This window comes from Cucumis sativus, chromosome 4, assembly GCF_000004075.3.
Source record: "Cucumis sativus cultivar 9930 chromosome 4, Cucumber_9930_V3, whole genome shotgun sequence".
Classification (NCBI taxonomy): domain Eukaryota; kingdom Viridiplantae; phylum Streptophyta; class Magnoliopsida; order Cucurbitales; family Cucurbitaceae; genus Cucumis; species Cucumis sativus.
Genome location: NC_026658.2, coordinates 23,065,081 through 23,084,620, shown reverse-complemented (window position 1 = coordinate 23,084,620; position 19,540 = coordinate 23,065,081). Strand labels below are relative to the sequence as shown.

At 29.7% G+C, this 19,540-nt stretch overlaps 2 protein-coding genes and 1 long non-coding RNA gene across 4 annotated transcripts; 1 reads left to right on the top strand and 2 right to left on the bottom strand.

Annotated features, from left to right (window-relative positions):
• Positions 1–2,205: 2,205 nt before the first annotated feature.
• Positions 2,206–3,955, top strand: LOC105435285. The gene is made up of 2 exons (XR_969320.2): positions 2,206–2,642; positions 2,729–3,955. It is a non-coding gene; the product is annotated as an uncharacterized LOC105435285 (long non-coding RNA).
• Positions 3,956–5,288: 1,333 nt separating this feature from the next.
• On the bottom strand, positions 5,289–8,770 carry LOC101204497 (cytochrome P450 CYP72A219). The gene is made up of 5 exons (XM_031884222.1): positions 8,372–8,770; positions 7,250–7,467; positions 6,794–7,038; positions 6,322–6,709; positions 5,289–5,828 (listed from the first exon to the last, which is right to left on the bottom strand). The coding sequence occupies exons 1-5, from the start codon at positions 8,667–8,669 to the stop codon at positions 5,403–5,405; spliced, it is 1,575 nt and encodes a 524-aa protein (XP_031740082.1). The 5' UTR covers positions 8,670–8,770; the 3' UTR covers positions 5,289–5,402.
• Positions 8,771–11,621: 2,851 nt separating this feature from the next.
• LOC101222756 (cytochrome P450 CYP72A219) lies at positions 11,622–15,285 on the bottom strand. 2 transcript variants are annotated; one of them, XM_011655714.2, is made up of 5 exons: positions 14,913–15,285; positions 13,886–14,103; positions 13,456–13,700; positions 12,984–13,371; positions 11,622–12,297 (listed from the first exon to the last, which is right to left on the bottom strand). In XM_011655714.2, the coding sequence occupies exons 1-5, from the start codon at positions 15,184–15,186 to the stop codon at positions 11,872–11,874; spliced, it is 1,551 nt and encodes a 516-aa protein (XP_011654016.1). In that variant the 5' UTR covers positions 15,187–15,285; the 3' UTR covers positions 11,622–11,871. The 2 variants fall into 2 exon arrangements, with proteins under 2 accessions (XP_011654016.1, XP_031740084.1); XM_031884224.1 differs by lacking the exon at positions 13,886–14,103 and having other exon boundaries at positions 14,913–15,051.
• Between the last annotated feature and the right edge of the window lie 4,255 nt (positions 15,286–19,540).

Genomic DNA, 19,540 nt, shown 5'->3' with positions numbered 1-19,540 from the left:
AAATTTGATAACATTTTCATGCATAATTTATTATTTAGTATCACTTTCATTAAAATATATTAATTGGATAATTACTTTGTTTTTTGGACATTTGATATTTGGTTAATTTTGATTATTAATTATTTGATTTTTGAATAATTATAGTTAAAACTATTAGTGGTTCTTAATTACTCAACTTTTATCAATATATTAGATTCATATTTATTATTTATTTATCAAATAATCTATATTTGATTCTTAATGTCATAAATTAAATACAAACACATTTTTTATTCTCATATATTTATAAAACCTTAAGTTAAATCATCTCCTAAATATGAACTTAAATTATAATAATTTTATTGCTTTTCTAATATACTAATTAGTTGATTTAAAAGCCAAATCTCAACCTAACTAAACAATTATTGATATATATTTTGTTTGTTTAAGTTGAAATGATCTTCGTTACTTTTATTTTATTTGTTAAACTATAAAAAACAAAAAGAAAAGAAAAACATGTATTAATCTTTTAACACCTTACTTTAAAGTTATATAGCCTAAGTACAACTTCTTTCAAAATGATTATTATTACAAATGTGTATGGAATACATTCTAAAATATCTAATTTAGAAATTAAGTCAGTTTAAAAGAAAAACAAATAAATTTTTTACAACTATTTAAAATGAGCATATGCAAAATTAACAGTAAGATATTGGTGAGTTGAAATATATATATTTATTGTTGAGGTGGAAGAAAAATTGATTGAAGTGTTCATTATCGTTTAAGTAGACTTTTTAATTTGTCATTTAAGTGTTCATTATCATTTACGTAAACTTTTTAATTTGTCATTAAAGTATTCATTATCTTTTACGTAAACTTTTTAATTTGTCATAATTACAATGATTAATTGAACTATTGAAAGATATATTATTATTGTCCACCCCATTAATATTTGGATAGTTATAGTATTTTAACATAATATGAAATATCAAATACTACTTTTCCTTCTAAAATTCATATTAAAGCAAATATATATGGTAGTTTTATTTAAGCAATAGTTTCTTGGGGTAAAAATAAGGCGCAATAAATAGGAAAGTTGAAAAAATAAAATATTAAAATAAATAAATAAATAAATAATAATAAAGAAAGAAAATAAAAATTAAAAGAAAACTTTGAATTAGGAAATTCTTCCATTTTCTTTTTTTACATTTCACCCATATCTGTATTCTTCAAAACTTACAAAATAACGGTAGATTACGTAGTCACTTAAAAGAAGTAACTCATCTATGTTATATGGAATATGAATCTAACATATCTATGTTATATAGAATATGAGTCTCCTTAGTTTTTCATATGTGGGACTCTCAACTTCTTCAATGACACATGGCTATATGTATATTACACATAACTCTAATATAGGACAATCATTAATTATATAGGACAATCATTAATTTAAAATAAAATTACATTTACGTAACCTTTTGAATTCGTCAAAATTACATAGGACAATCATTAATTGAATTATTGAAAGATATCATTTTCTTTTTTACAAATGTATTATAATAAATGCTGGGATGAGGATTTGAATTCGGGACCTCTTGTCCACAAGAAGATGCATGTGCCAGTTGAACTAAGCTCATATTGGTATGATTTTCGACAACTAAATTGAAAACCTAATCTTATTTTTTTAACAACATCAAATATCAAATAATACTTTTACTTCTAAAATTCATATTAAAGCAAATACATATTATAGTTTTATTTAAGCAATTTCAATTCTAATATATCTATTTTTGTTGTATTTAAATAAGAAACAACTGGAACACAAAAATTGAGAAAATATAATATTAAAATAAATAAATGAACTAAATAAATAAAAATTAAAGAAATCTTAGAAATTAGAAAATCTCAAAATCTCCACAAATTCTACATTCTGTTTCTTTGGACATTTCACGGATACGTGTATTCTTCAAAATTTACCAAATACCACTATCTATAAACAATTTGGTAAGTATGGAGTAAATTACATGTCATGTGTTTTGAAGGAGTGTGACACATGACTATACGGGTATTAAGCATAATGGATAATGAATAGTTACATAAATAGTTAAGCAAACAAAAATACCCAATACAATTTTTTTAGTTCATAAATAAATGCAACAAATATCATTAATCCAATTCAACTCAATTATATATATACAACCACTACAAGAAAAACTACCTACTATGACAGTTGTATACATCCCAAATTGAAAGGAGAAAAAAAAAACTGTCATGAAAGCTAAAAATTCGAGTTTTTAGGGGGAAAAGACGAAGTTTTTCGTATTTCACTTTTCGTGACAGTTATTTGGTGTCATAAAAGATACAAAAAATAATTTATTTAATTTATTAAAATAAAATTCATTTTAAATCAAAAGTTTATTAAAATAAGATTTTTCCCTTCCCCTACCTCCTCATCTTCTTCTTCTTCTTCTCTTCTTCTTTTTTTCTTCTTCTTTATGGAAGATCCACGCGTCACCCCTCATTCTCGATTTTTCCTCCCCTCCGCTAACCATCTCTCTCCCTCTCTCACGCACGTCGGGAACAACACGCCAGAAATCCTCCTATTTCTCTCCTTCAGCCGACGCCACCACCCAACACCCCTTGCATCGCTGATCTCACCGGTGAATCTCAACCATTATTTCTATTATTTGTATTTGTACAGTATATTAACTTCAAATGCTTTCATTTTACCCACAATGTGATGTAGTGTCAGACGGCGAGTCAAGTGTGGGAAAGAGGTCAATAGAAGGATCGATGAAGAATGGGTGAGGACTTGAAAGAAATTCATGGAATGAAGAGAGACTAGAAAACAGAGGATGTTCCCAAAAGGTAACGTGACGAGATATACGTAATCGTTGAGAGATGAGGTCCCAACAACGAAATCCTTTATGTTCAGTACCATAACCCAAGAAGCAACATAGACGTGCACGTGGTTCAAGTTTGGTATGTTCATGAGGATGTAATAATACGAAACATGCACAACAAAAAATCTTGAGATTGAAGTAAGAGGGGGAAGTACCGTATAGTCGTTCAAATGGGGAAACATTGTGAGTGACTTTTGAAGAAAGACGATTAAAGATATAGACAGAGGTGAGGGCAACCTCGCCCCAGAATTTTTTTGGATAAGCAGCAGATAGAAGCTGAGCGCGAACAGAGTCAAGAATGTGACGATGTTTGCGTTCAACTCTTCTATTTTGCTGAGATGTGTGAGGACATGAGCGTTGAATTAGAGTACCTTGATGGGCAAGAAACTCCATAACTTTCGACCTATCAAAAAACTCCTCATTTGGTGGGTCCAAATAATATAATTTGTTCCATCAAGAATGGTGCTGATGAGACGAGCAACTTCATGTTTCTCCATCTAAGAAATTTAGCCACACACAACTGCCCAAACAAAGTTTCAAAAGTCCACAACTAACTTCCTAATAGAAACAAGATCAGAAATAATATATGAACACAGTAAGTGAGGGCGTGCTAATCCACAGGATGTATGAAGAACCCATGGCTGAAGAACCAAATATAAAATATAAAATTCAGCGTGAAAAGAAACAAATTTGGATGAAGAACCCATGGCTGAAGGTGATGAGTTAGCCGACGATGAGATCCAGAGACCAAACAGAGATGGAATCGTGATAATCAAAGAATTAAGTTTGAGAGTTATACTCCTTTTACACCCATTTATACTATCCACAATAACAACATCATATATGTGTGTAGAATATCTTGATTCCTATGCTTTCACTAGATAATAGAATATCTCTTCCAATCCAATGCTCCCTTTCAAATTTCCATGGAAGTTGTTGCTTTTTCTAGCTTTGTTTTGAGAAACTCCCTCTAATTACTAGAAAAATCATGGTGATTTCTGAGTTTTGACTAAACATATTTGGAAACAAGAAAATATAATAAGTATTAAGCAAAAATCTCTTTCATTCAACTTTTGCAGGGATGTTGTTTAGGGCTGGATTGGTATTGATTTCATTCTAACTTTCTGCTTATAATTTACTTGATACTTTTTCTTAAGCTCATGAGATGTAGAGATTTTTATTTATACGTTTTGATTGTTTTTTTTTTTCTTTTTTGTTGATTGGGAGGTTTTCTTTCTCTATTGATATAATGTAATGTAAATTTATTTTTATTTGTAGAGAACTTATGTTTAGGGCATCAAAGAAGAAGTTGTTTTGTCCCTTATGTTCTTTTCTTGATAGCATTTGAAGAAGGTTAGAGTAGTATAAAGCTACTTTTAGCATTTGATCTATTGAAATGTACTAATTTTCTGGGTTGGTTATTTGTTGGGTTTATGTTTCCTTAAATTGTGTCATTTTGATGGTTTCTTATTTTTGTTTTTGTTTCCACAGTGTACCTATTCAATACTTAATCATTTTGTTTATCAAACTTCATGCTCCAGTAACATAGAATCAAACCATTAGCATAAATTCAAAGAAAGGAAAACAGAAACTTAATAGAATTATTAATAAGTCGTACCTAATTGTGTTCCTTAACCCACTTTCAACATATTTATTTCATAGACCATGAGTTTAATCCTATCATAATTGTGGTGTGGTGAATATTATTTATTTAGGTTTGTAGCAATTTTAGGGATAGTATTGAAGTATATAATCACTTTTAAAACGTTAAAGAATATACTTTTTTGAGCATTTTCAAATCCTAATTTATCTTCCATTTATGTGTGTTATCTTTATGAAAATCAGCCAAATTAAGTACGTGGACTTGAATAGATTAAAACGTTAGAAACTAGAGTAAGTGCCACTAGTTACAAAGACTTCCATGATCTCTATTCTTGTTTGCTCTTACCAAATATAATGTAGTTGTAGTTGCATGTTGTTTCCAAGAATTACAGCCTCTTCTTGAATTGGTGGGTAGAGTTTCATATGCAATGAGTATTACATTTGGTGGGTAGAGTTTCAAAATCTCATTTTGAACCTTTGTTGTGTTGTATATTTTTATGGTTGAAGGTTAGATAGAATGCTGCTGAGAAATTCATTGCATACAAACCATTTGAAAAAATGACGTTGAGAAAAAAAAAAGTTAGTTTTCAATGCGTGAATTTCACTATTTTGAATAACGAACTTATTATTTATGACTGATGAGATTTTTCCTTCACATTAAACAAAAAATGGTACAATTATAAGGATTAATCATCCCAAGTTGAAAAAAATGTAGATGCCATTAACTTGAAAACTGTTTATTTACGAGCCAGTGAGTAATGAAAAAGAAAATTTAGTTGAAAGGAAAATATAAAGAACATGTGTAACTAAAATTTTCTCAAATGATATATTAGAAGTTATAAGCAAAGCAGAGAACATTCCTAGTCTTAATTATGATAATTGTGCAAGCTAATACATAGTTTAAGAAGGTAATTATTACAGTTTGTGTAGTATGATGTGAGCTCCATGTTGAGGCTGTGTTGTTAAACTTGCACTAGGACTGTGTGTATATGATGGGGAAAGCTCAAATGAGAAGCGTTGTAGAATCATTGACAATGTCATTTTTGCTTCAATCATGGTGAAGTTTAGTCCTATGCATATCCTAGGGCCCCATCCAAATGGTATAAAAGCACATGGATTTTTTGTTGCTTTAGAAACTCCTTCAGAAAATCTCTCTGGGTTGAATTCATGTGCATCTTCTCCCCATAATTCAGGGTCACGTTGGATAAGAACAATTGGTAAGCCTAACATTACTCCTTTTGGTAAAGTTAAATTTCCAAGTTTTGTTTCTTTCCTAACAATGCGACCAAATATACTCACTGGTGGATATAACCTGAGGACTTCATTGAAGATCATAGTTACCTGCACCATTGCAAAAGCCACTTGTCATGTACATATAATTTTAGGACACATTCCCAAAAGTCACATGTCAATGTGTCATGCACTCTCTTACAACTTGTCTTGCTAAGAAACATAGATACAAATACAATATATGAATAGAGGGGTCACTGTTATATAATGAACATTATGAAGACACGTTGAATAGAATTTTACACATGTCTACCTTAAGTCAAATTAAAATGTTTGTGCTTTTTAGATGTCAAGTTTATCATGTAGCCTTTATCTTTTTTTCAACTTCCATGATATCTAGAGGCAATAAGCTTGATTGAGATTTAGTTAGAAGACATTTCATGAATATTTACTCATACCTCCAAGATTTGCTTATGTGATTGTTTTATATTAGAAGATGGGCATTTAAATTTCACATATGAGATGAAATCAAAATGAGAAAAATAGATTAATAAGAAAAATAGATTAATAGAGAGTAAATGTTGGAGAAAGTTATCACACTTACAACTTTTAGTCTATTTAAACCATCATAATTTGGTTTCTTGTTACCAAAGATCTCAAAGACTTCTGCTCTTGCACGCTCTTGCCATTCTGAGTACGAACTCAACAATACCATCGTCCAGACTAGTAACGTTGCTGTAGTTTCTTGGCCAGCAATATAGAAAAGCTTGCATTCTTCAATAACTTCTTCTATGCTCATTCCAATGTCCTTATTGTTTCCATGTTGTTTAATTTCATTCATATTGGATTCCATGAGAATGCTTAACAGATCAGTTTGTATTGCTTCGCCTGCATTCATAGACTTTTCCCTTTCATTCATAATACCCAATATCAAAGTTGTTATCTCTTTACTTATTTCTTTCATTTTCCTGTTCGACTTTGTGGGTAGAAAACTGCACAAAAAATATTAATCATGATATGAATTCTTTCACAATAGATGTATATATAATCATGTTGTAGATGGATAGTGTTTTTACCTCCATCCTGGAATATATATCCCTAAGCTAGCTTGAATCACCAAATTACCTAGTTCAGTTTGAAGCTTGAAGATCTTTTTTCCTTTCTCATAGCTACTCCCAAATGCAGTTCGAGAAATCACATCAGAAGCCATATTTTTAAGACAAGGCATTACATCTAACTCACATGATCCCTCTCTAGAGACCATACTTTCCCACTTGCTAACCATCTCGTTACAACTGTGATAGAATGCTGGTACCATATCCTACAAGCCAACGTAAACGTATGCGTGAGAACTTGAAATTTTGTGCTTCGTTTGATAACTTTTTTCGCTTTCTATTATATTTCTTGTTTCTTAGGAAGTAGAGATAATAATAAAAATGTATTTTGAAAAAAAAAACCAAAATGGTTATCAAACCCGAAGAGAAGAAGTAGAAATAGTAATCTCTCTCACTCTTACAAAAAGATATAGATACCTTAAGCTTTTCTAAATGAAATGCAGGGTTGATTATCTTTCTGTGTTTGGCCCATTTTTCTCCTTCAAGATTTGCAATTCCTTGTACGAGCAACCTGGTAAGGGGATTCATAGTTGGCTTTTGAAAATCATTGATGAATGAGAACACAGTTTTGATTTGTTCAGGGTCCATTATGTGCACTCTTGGCATGGGACCAAGCCACATAAATGAATTCTTGCCTGCACAGTTCAAAATCAACATATATATTGGGACTTGATAATCCATTTTAGGCATAGTTTTACTGAAGTGATAGATGTAAAATATTTTGAACACTTCTACCCTTTAAAATAATTTTTCAATTTTTTTATCCAATGATCTCTATTTTAATCTGTTAAACTATGTATATATTAGGTTGACTGCTGAATATATTAGAATCCTAATTTGTGTAGAAATTCAGTAAACATAACTTCGAGGACCATTGATATATATACTTTTACTTCTTGGAGCTATTACAACAATATAGCAATTTAGTTCCTATATAAAAATTTAGTTATTATCCTATAAAATTTGTAATTATTTAAATTCTATACTAGAATTTAGTGTTACAATTGAATAAAATTTCTTTCATTAATAAGCCGAAAAACTAATAAGTGACAAGGTATTTTTACCAAATACATAGTATATTATACCTCATAAAATAATAAAAGTTGAAGATAGATTTCAATTATGACTAAATTGTTATAAAATTGAAATTATATCTTTCCAAATATTCAAATTGTTACTTGGAATATGTGTTTTATTGTTTTAATTTTCTTTTAAAAAAACAAAATTAAATTAAATTAAATTAAATTAAATTAAGCCTTCCATTTGCTTACACGTTTTAATTTTTCTCAAGTAAAAATAAGTAAATTATTCTAAGAAGGAAAAAAAGTAGGGTAGTTTTAGTGTTTAAAAATTTACATGGTTTTGTAAAGGATTGATTGAAAATAGAGATGAAATAATAAAAGTTTATAAAATTAATTTTCAAACACAAAACAAAAATGTAATAAAATAAATCAAACCCTAATTTTTATTTATTTCTTTAAATCTTATTTGAAGAAGAAGAAAAGGATGAGAAGGAAATGTTGGGGATAAAGTGTTTACCATAAATTTGGATGGTATGATAGACAGAGGGAATGACACGTGGAGCAATATGATTGGAGAAGTTCATGGGCTTGGACATTGCTTCCTTTCTCATGGCGGCACTCTCCTTCAAGTCGCCGTGGAGAATCCGGTATGAATTTCCGGTGAATCCTTGCCGTCTTAAAAGCTTCTCTAGTTTCTTCGGGCGGAACCAAATCCAATCAACTATTTTCCATCCCAATATTAATAATACTAACAATAAAACGAAACTGATTATCATTACTATGCGATTTGAAATCGTATCTACAACATACGACATCTTTGTAAATCTCAATTAACTGAACTTTGGGGTTTTCAGTTCTCTTACTTCTCTTCTCTCTTCTCCATTTACAACCCCACAATCTATGCAATTCTTATCACAATAATATATATATATATATATACAATTTAATGATTATAAAAATAAAGAATTATTTAAAAAGAAAAACATTTGTGCCATAGAAAATAATACTTGACTCTTTTTTTCTATATAATATATATATATATATATATAAAGTAAGAATTGATCAGTAATTTATATTTGAATGATACTTTCGTAATGTTGTAAAAAACAATTGATGTGTTGTCAAAAAGAAAAAGAATAGATTGAAGTGAAACAATAATTGGTATGTTGTTGAACTAAAAAGAGTTGTTATGTTGCATTGTAATCCTCACCATCATTTTTGTTTTTATTGAAAAGAAAGAAAAATGAATGTGTGCCGGCATACTGTTTAATTTCAATTCCCATAGATGGAAATTGGTTTAAACTTCCAAAATATATAAATTACTTTTGTTTTTTTGGAAGGAGAGATATATGAGAGACTAACTTAACATAAAATTGAAAATTAAAATAATATTTCGAACACAGAAGTGAAAGTTGGACAAAATTTGTATTCGTCTCTTGGACGTTGTGTTTTCTCTTTTGTAGATGCATATACTTTTAACAAATATGTCATCAATCATCGTTGTAAAACTACAAAATTTTATTCATCATTCCTCGTTGTGTCTAAGGATATTATTATAGTGAGATTCATTCTCGTTGTATTGCATTAGACTACTTCCTTTGTTAGGAGTGTCTTTAATTTTGTTGTACATGAGCTTACTTAATTTAATGTGTTTAAAGATTAAACACACAAACAATTTGGTTTGAAGATTTATCCATCATAGAAGAAATTCCAGTTTAATTTTGATTGTTGTGTGTTTTTTTTAATTTGTTCACTTTTCTTTATCTTATGAGAAAAGTTAAAAAGATATTTTTATTATTAATGGCCTATTTGGTAAAAAGAAGAACGGGCAATGGGCATTGGTCATCGGTGTGGAAAGCTCATGCTTCGTTCCATTTTCAGCGGTTGAATAGGAAATTTTTAGACCAATCGCAAATTGTCACATCATTTACTAAATTAACGATGAAAAGTAGAAATAATTGAATTTGAGACTGATTAAAAAAATTGACATGCGTCCCAAATTAAAATTGAAAACATAAATTGGCCAATTATGATGATGTCACATGTTTTCATCCTAACCGTTAGATTAAGTTAATTGTTTTGATTCAATTAAATATTGTTTACTTGGGCTAAGTTCAATTGAGCCCAAAAATAAGATTACTTGAGCCCAAATGCTAAATATGACCAAAATCCATGTGGTTGAGTCCATGGGTTTAGGTATGTAGATTTGTTCGCACGAGATTTTCGAAGAAATTTGATTCGTGGAGTTGAACTTGAGTTGATGTTGTGCTTGTGTTGATTTGATGCGAGAGAGAGATGAGAAATAGAGAGGTCTTACTGGACATGCCAATTTGTTCGCACAAGATTTTTGAAGAAATTTGATTTGTGGAGTTGAACTTAAGTTGATGTTATAGTTTTGTTGATTTGATGCGATGTGGTTCGATTGCTAGAATTTGATCATTTGATTCTCTCTCGATTGAACGTCTACGCTTGATTTGGAGGAAGCAAAGCACGTGATGTTCTTGAAGTTGGAGAAGTTGGAGTCTTAGAAGAAAACTCAAAGGAGCTTTAATCTTCGAGGGAAGTTGGAGTGTTGGAAGAGAGATCTTGTATCTTCAAATGAGCTTTAATCTTCGAGGTCGGTCGACTTCAGAAGCTAGGGAGTCTTCTAGCTCTTGGGTAAATTCTTTGGAGTATTGGAAGAGAGCTTGTTGAAGTTGGAGTCTTGGAAGATATCTTGTATCTTCAAAATAGCTTCAATCTTCAAGGGTGATCAACTTCTTACAAATGAGGAGAACTCCTCTTTTTATAGAGTTCTTTGATGAACTTTATGGGTTGAGTCTAGTTGGTCTATGGACTAGACCTATGGACTTAACCACATGAATATGGATATGGGTCATATTTAGTATTCGAGCTAAATTAAGCTTACTTTTGGGCTCATTTGAACTTAGCTCAAGTACATAATATTTAATTGAACCAAAATAATTAACTTGATCCAACGGTCATAATGAAAACATGTGACATCATTAGAATTGACTCATTTATGTTTTCAATTTTAATTTAGGACACCTGTCAATTTTTTAATTAGTTTCAAATTTAAATATTTGTATTTTTCATCATTAATTTAGTAAATGATGTGACAATTTGTGATTGGTCTCAAAATTTTCTATTTAGAGTTTGTAATTTATTATTCAGTTACCTTTTCTAATTTTTTGGTTAATTTTAATTATCAATCACTCCATTTTTAAATATTTATAGTTAGAAGTATTAGTGATTATTATCACTAAACTTTTATCTAATTTTTTTTGGTAAACTCATGTGCCCCTCACCCCATAAATCCCAATCAGTTTAGGTAAAATAGTTGGTTAAGTTTTGTTTCATTTTGCACGACTTGATCCATTGGTCTAAGAATTATCTCATTTACAAATCTTAGTTACCTCTATGTCATGTTGTGTTGTCATTTATATATGCAACGCAACCATTTAGATTTTGACCATTTTTATTTATGTACTTTTGTATGAACTCTAATCAAACAAAACTATAGTCTGAACTAATAATGTTATTTTAGTTAGATGTTTCCAAGAATTACAGACTTCTCTTCTTGAATTTCTGTGTTTGGGTATTACAATTGGTGTTTACAGTCTCATCATCTCATTTTGATCATTTTGTTTTATGTATGGAATATTTTATGGTAGAATGCTGTTGAGGGGGACTAATGAGAAAGAAAGGTTAGTTTTCAAAAGTTGTAGTGCATAAATTTGACTAGGGATATTGAGTTTCCTTTCAAATGGTGAAAAGTTTGTGAATATTAGTAGAAAATGGTGCAATAACAAGCATTAATCACATCCCAAGCCTGAAAACTGTTTATTATTTAGGTGCTGGGTAGCAGTGAAAAGGTGTCTAGTTGAAAGGATATCAATTCCTTGTGTAGGTATCTTTTTCACAAAGGATTTGAAATTATACATAGACAAAGCAGCAGAGTACTTTCCTAGCCTTTTTATAATTTGCAAGCTAATAATATATATTTTAAGAGGGTAGCTAGAGTTTGTGTAGTATGATATGAGCTCCATGTTGAGGTTGTGTTGTTAAACTGGCAATGGGAGAGTGTGTGTACGATGGCGAAAGCTCAAATGAGAAACGTTGTAGAATCATTGATAATGCCATTTTTGCTTCAATCATAGCAAAGGTTTGTCCTATGCATATTCTAGGACCCCATCCAAATGGTATAAAAGCACTTGGATTTTTTGTTGCTTTAGAAACTCCTCCAGAAAATCTCTCTGGATTGAATTCATGTGCATCTTCTCCCCATAACTCAGGGTCACGTTGGATAAGAACAATTGGTAAGCCTAACATTACTCCTCCTGGTAAAGTCAAATTTCCAAGTCTTGTTTCTTTCCTAACAATGCGAACAAACAGACTCCCTGGTGGGTATAACCTGAGGACCTCATTGAAGATCATAGTTACCTGCACCATTGCAAAAGCCACTTGTCATGTACATACCTTTTTAGGACACATTATTCTCAAAAGTCACATGCCAATGTGTCACTCTTTTACAACTTATCTTGCTAAGAAACACATATACAAATACAATATATGAATATGACACGACACGAGACCACATAGTGGCCACTGTTATAAATGAGGACATGGGCATTATAAGGACATGTTTAATCCAGTTTTATACAAGAAAAAAACTTCAAGGTCAAAGAAGTCCTTCATTTATATGCTTATAAATTATTTAGTATACCAATCATCATTGGTTGCATATAAATAAATGTTGGACTTGTTTGACACTGTACAACTAGTTTTCTAACATAAATCTATTATACTAACAAGGTGTTTGAAACCTATTAGAGTGTCTTAAGTGTCTGACACACAAACACCCTAGTTAAATTAAAATGTTTGTGCTTCTTAGATGTCAAGTTTAATTATCACGTAGCCTTTATACTCTTCAACTTCTAAAGACAATAAGCTTGATTGAGATTTAGTTAGAAAACATTCCAAGAATATTCACTCATACCTCCAAAACTTGCTCATGTGATTGTTTTATACTAGAAGATGGGCATTTAAATTTCACATATGAGATGAAATCAAAATGAAAAAAAAAAGATTAATAGAGAGTAAACGTTGGAGAATGATATCACACTTACAACTTTTAGTCTATTTAAACCATCATAATTTGGTTGCTTGTTACCAAAGATCTCAAAGACTTCTGCTCTTGCACGCTCTTGCCATTCTGAGTATGAACTCAACAATATCATCGTCCAGACTAGTAATGTTGCTGTAGTTTCTTGGCCAGCAATATAGAAAAGCTTGCATTCTTCAATAACATCTTCTATGCTCATTCCAATGTCTTTTTTGTTTCCATGTTGTTTAATTTCATTCATATTGGATTCCATGAGAATGCTTAATAGATCAGTTTGTATTGCTTCACCTGCTTTCATAGACTTTTCTCTTTCATCCATAATACCCAATATCAAAGTTGTTATCTCTTTGCTTATCTCTTTCATTTTTCTGTTTAACTTTGTGGGTAGAAATCTGCACAAAAAATAATAATCATGACATGAATTATTTCACAATAGATGTATATACAATCATGTTGGATATAAATAGTGTTTTTACCTCCATCCAGGAATATATATCCCTAAGGTAGTTTGAATCACAAAATTAGTTAGTTCAGTTTGAAGCTTGAAGATCTTTTTTCCTTTCTCATAGCTGCTCCCAAATGCAGTCCGAGAAATCACATCAGAAGCCATATTTTTTAGATAAGGCATTACATCTAACTCACAAGATCCCTCTTTAGAGACCATGCTTTCCCACTTGCTAACCATCTCGTTACAACTGTGATAGAATGCTGGTACCATATCCTACGAGCCAATGTAAAGGTATGTGTGAGAACTTAGAATTAGGTACTTCGTTTGATAACTTTTTTTCGTTTTCTTATTGCATTTCTTGTTTCTTAGGAACTATAGATAATAATAAAAGTGTATTTTGAAAGAAAAAAAAAACTGAAATAGTCATCTCTTTCACTTTTAGAAAAAGCTATAGATACCTTGAGCTTTTCTAAATGAAATGCAGGGTTGATTATCTTTCTGTGTTTGACCCATTTTTCTCCATCAAGATTTACAATTCCTTGTACAAGCAACTTGGTAAAGGGATTCATAGTTGGCTTTTGGAAATCATTGTAGAATGAGAACACAGTTTTGAGTTGTTCAGGGTCCATTATGTGCACTCTTGGTATGGGACCAAGCCACATAAATGAATTCTTGCCTGCACAGTTTAAAATCAACATATTGGGAGTTGATGATAATCCATTTTAGGCACCATTTTACTAAAGCGATACATGTTACTATTTTGAACAATACTTCTTCCCATTACAATAAATTTTCTATTTTTCTATCCTATCTATATTTTATTCTGTTAAACTATGTATGTAAATATAGGTTGGCTGCTGAATATATTAAAATCCCAGTACATAACTTAGTTCTTATACAATAATATAGCAATTTAGTTTTTATACTTTATTTTATCACGATTTAATCCATAGTCCCTGATCTTTACTATAGAAAAATTTAGTTACTATTCTTTAAAATTTGTAATTATTTAATCTCTATTTTAGAATTTAGTGTTACAATTTAATAAGATTTCTTTCCTAAATAAATCGATAAACTAACTAGTGACTCAATATTTTCAGCAAATACATAGTATATATGTTACTTCCATGAGAGCATACAAATTGTTTTTTTTTTACATTCTTTTAAGATAGAAATTAAATTAAGCCTCCCAATTGCATACCATGGTTTTCATTTTTGTGAAGTAAAAATAAGTAAATTCTGAAAAGGAAAAGACTAGAGCAGTTTTAGTCTTTAAAAATTTGCATTACTTTTGTAAAACATTGATTGAAAATGGATAGAAGTAATAAATTAATTTTCAAACAGTAAATAGAAATGTAATCATATAAAACACAGCTCTTCAATACCAAATGAAACCCTAATTTTAATTTATTTCTTTGAAATCTTATTTGAAGAAGAAGAAGAAAAGGATATATGAGAAGGAAAAATAGGGAATAAAAGTGTTACCATAACGTTGGATGGTATGATAGATAGAGGGAATGACACGTGGAGCAATATGGTTGGAGAAGTTCATGGGCTTGGACATTGCTTCTTCTCTCATGGCGGCTCTCTCCTTCAAGTCGCCGTGGAGAATCCGGTAAGAATTTCCGGCGAATCCTTGCTGTCTTAAAAGCTTCTCTAATTTCTTGGGGCGGAACCAAATCCAATCAGCTAATTTCCATCCCAATAATAATAATAACACTAAAACAATACTTATTATTGTATCGGGAGCATACCACATCTTTGAAATCTCAATAATTGAAGAAACAATAAGATTGGGTATAGAGTTCTCTAACGTTTCTATTCTTCTATTTATAACTCCAAAATCTTTGCAATTTTTATCACTATATATATATAATAAAAATTAAGAGTTTTTTAAAAAGGAAAAACGGCTACCATGCGTAGAAAATAATTACCCTAACTGATTGAATTTGAAAATTCAGTGACATAAACTTTAGAATCAAATTATTGAAAATTAAATTTGGATGATTTAATACTTTATTATTGCATACAATTTGTCAGGTTTTTTTTTTAAGGAATCAAACAATTTAGATAAAATATCATTTATTTATGTCCAACAACAACAAAAATAACAGACATTAATTACTCTTAGGAAAAGTTAATAACATTTTCATCCACAATTTATTAATTAGTAACACTTTCATTAAAATATATTAATTGGACAATTACTTTGATTTTTGGTTAATTTTAATTATTAATTACTTAATTACTCAACTTTTAACAATAAAATACAGAACACATTTTTTTTTATAAAATTTCCATAGCACTTTTCACGACAACCAAACATAATCATTTTTTTTTTTATTTTCATACATCATGCATATTTTCTAGACATTTTTTATTTCCAGATATTTATAAAATCTTAAATTAAATCATCACTAAATTCGAACAATGATTTGACTACTTAAATTATAATAATTTTATGACTTTTTGAATGTACTAAGTTGATTTAGAAGCCAATCTGAACCTACTACTGATATATATTTTATATTTTGTCTCTGAAGTTTAAATGATGTTCATTACTTTTCTTTTATTTGTTAATACTATAGAAAAAAACAAAAAGAAAAAATATGTTTTTAGATACTTAAAATGTAGGTTCAAACCTTCAACACCATGCTTTCAATCAATAATAAATTATAGAGAGCTTAGGTACATTTTTTTTCAGCAATGATTATTATTAAAAGTGTGTTTGGAATATATTTTAAAATATTTAATTTAAAAAATGGAAACAAAAGTATTTTTTTTCTTAAATCAATTCCACGTAATAAGTCACAAAAATAGTTTACTTGAAGTCCAAGAATATTATTGTTCTATACTTGTTGAAATAGATACAAATTTAGATTTTTTCAAAAACAAAAAAGAAAGTCTATATATTATATATATGTTTATTCTTGAGGTCCAAGAAAAATTGATAGAAGGAAGTAGTCATGTCATTTACGTAACCTTTGTAATTCGTCGTAATTAGATAGGACAATCATTAATTGAATTATTGAAAGATATATTATATAGTCCACACATTGATATTTTGACGGTTAATAGTATTTTTGAAAAATATCATTTTGGTGGGGTCTTCGTCAACTAAATTATTGAAAACCTATTCTTATTTTTTCAACATAATATGAAATATCAAATACTACTTTTGCTTCTAAAATTCATATGAAAGCAAATATATATGGTAGTTTCATTTAAGCAATAGTTTCTTGTGTAAAAATAAGGCATAGCCAAAATACAAAAATTGAAAATATATAATATTAAAATAAATGAAACATTTTTAAAAATAATAAAATAAAATAAAATATACATAAGTTAGTAAATTTTTGGATTCTACTAATATAGCATATCAACGACTATCAGCATAGAATTTGTTATAACTGTTAATTATTTTATAAAATTTACTTTTTTTAAAAAAAAATCTAAATAAAATAAAGAAAGAAAATAAAAATTAAAGAAATGTTAGAAATTAGAAAATCTCAAACTAAAATCTCCACAAAGTCCACTTTCTTTCGTTTCTTTGGACATTTCACCGATATGTGTATTCTTCAAAACTCACTAAATGTCTCTATTTATAAACAATTTGATAACCATGACGTGGATTACATAGTCAAGATATGACATAGAAGTTGGATGTGAGGAAAGGTGACACGTGGCTATATGTATATTATAAGCATAATGGATAATTAATAGTTATGTAAAAGGTTAAGTAAACAAAGATAACTAATACAAAAACAATTTAGGTCATAAATAAATGCAACAAATATCATTAATCCAATTCAACTCAATTATATACAACCTAACTCTCAAACATGGGTGGGCCCAAAATTCGTTCTGGTTTACTAAAACCAACCAAATGGGTGTCATCAGTATCAGTTTTGACACATGCAAAATTTGACTATTTATTCTATAAGAGTAGGTACAATGAGATTTTAGACTCACCGATCGATCGACATCACACATATAATAGTGTTCATGTAGCAATTTTAGAGATAATTATGAAATGTATAATAACACTTTTAAAAATTGCAAATATATCAAAGTTGTTGATAGACTTTTAGACTCTAACATATTTTGTTATATTTGTAATATTTTTTTGCAAAATGTTACCATTTATGTTAATACTTTGAATCTAATAGCTATCATCCTTAGACTCTAACATATCTTCCTGTCTTTTTCGTTTTCACTTTTTTTTTCTTCTCCTCTTTCTGTTAGAATCAACTATGGAAAAGAAAATTCAAAAGTGGTTTAATGCTATGTTGACGAGGAACGTGAGTAAGAAATAAGAGGATGGAATGAGGAGTGAGAGGAGTAAACAAGAAATGGGTACATTCATACATGGTTGACATTAAAGAAAGACCATTTTTTTTGAGCATTTTCCAATCCTAATTCATCTTTCATTCCTGTGTTATCCTTATGAAAATCACCCAAATTAAGTATGTAGACCAACGAATAGACAAAATATTAGAAAATAGAATGAACACCACTGGTTACGATGTCCATTAAGATATCATTTTTCTTAATGGACCTTGTTGATGATCTGTTTTTTGTTTTTGTGCATCAAGAAATCCTAGATTCATCAAGAAAATTCTAAACCCATCAAGAAATCCAAAACAAATATATTATTTTTTTTCGATGATGGCCATTGCAAATCAAGAAAATTCATTCATTGATGGGCCTCATCCATCAAGAAAACCTAATTAATCTGATGGGCATTGTTAATCAACTAATTAATATGTTATTCTTGATGTTTATTATCCATCAAGAAATAGTTTTCTTGATGTTTGTGGGCCATCAACGAAACTAAGAAAACTTTACCCATCAAGAAAATCAAGAATCCATATTTTTTTTAGGTGTTTTCGTATTTTTTCAACAAAATAAGAAGACTTATATTGACATATATATTGAAGGGATAAAAACCCTACGTAACAGAAGAATTTAAAGAACCGTTTCCCAAACTAATTTGAGAATGTTAAAATAGCAGTACATTGACAAAATTTTAGAATCAAAATTCTAAATAAAAACTAAGCATGCCTTTAAATTAAAAGATTCATAGAACTTACTTTCGATGACGTCTCTCTATCTACAAATCACTAGGGACACCACCCGTCGGAGACCTTCCTATCATCTGGGACGAGATTGGTTTGTAGAAACCAATTGGAAAGGAAAATGTTTAAAGATATTTGAGAGATTTTTTCTTAATGAATTTTGTTGGTTTAAGTTAAAGAAAATTGTTTTCTTCTCACTTTAGATATATTTTTGTGTCCACGGATATAGACCAATAACAATAAGTTAGTCCTTCACGAGTGTTCATAACACCAGCTGTGTCAATTTACTGTTTTACCCCTAGGTTACCTCTAATCCTTAAATATTAGTGTTTCTCCAATGAACAACTTGTTTATGGTTCTACCAATAAACAAAAATTTCTCTTGTTCCATAGAGAGGGTAGGGTTCTTTGTTCAAGACCTGGAGACATCATTTAAGGGAACACCCATTTACTTACCTTAAAATAGGGAATGAGTGAATTCTATCTTGTGTAATTATGTTCCCAGCTCCCCACTCGGTCTTGTCCCCAAAATGATAAGCTTATTAAGTCGGCGATTTGACGACTCTCACCCATACAAATCGTCATATCCATTGTGTTACCAGGATAAGGTACTCATCCTTATCTCTATACTGTAAATCCTTTAAGCTGATCTCGAACATTGATCATTGTATGTCTCTAAATATGTTCAAAACTCATTATACAGCTTAGAATATTAATTTATTGAATTTGAGTCATTAAAACAAAACTAATAACATAATTAATAACAATTATTACATTAATAACATTTTATTAAAACGGTTAATGAATTATATTTACAAGAGTTTTAGGACATAAATTACAACAACATTATCTCTAGATCCTTTGTTGTGGTGCGCTTACTAAGAACTTTGTGTATTAGGTATATACTGATATCCACGTTGTAGGAAATGAACACTCAGATTGAATTGATTTGTTTCAAGTTTGAGTAGATTATATTTGTACAGTTGTCTCCCATGATACTTTAGTTGTGTGTATAATTTTTTTACCAGGTACATTG

Coding starts and splice junctions, on each gene's coding strand:
- LOC101222756 (XM_011655714.2), bottom strand. CDS start 15,186: ATGTGGTATGCTCCCGATACAATAATAAGTATTGTTTTAGTGTTATTA. Junction 14,104..14,912: donor TCATACCATCCAACGTTATG/GTAACACTTTTA, acceptor TAAACTGTGCAG/GCAAGAATTCATTTATGTGG. Junction 13,372..13,455: donor ATATATATTCCTGGATGGAG/GTAAAAACACTA, acceptor TTTTTTGTGCAG/ATTTCTACCCACAAAGTTAA.
- LOC101204497 (XM_031884222.1), bottom strand. CDS start 8,669: ATGTCGTATGTTGTAGATACGATTTCAAATCGCATAGTAATGATAATC. Junction 7,468..8,371: donor TCATACCATCCAAATTTATG/GTAAACACTTTA, acceptor TGAACTGTGCAG/GCAAGAATTCATTTATGTGG. Junction 6,710..6,793: donor ATATATATTCCAGGATGGAG/GTAAAAACACTA, acceptor TTTTTTGTGCAG/TTTTCTACCCACAAAGTCGA.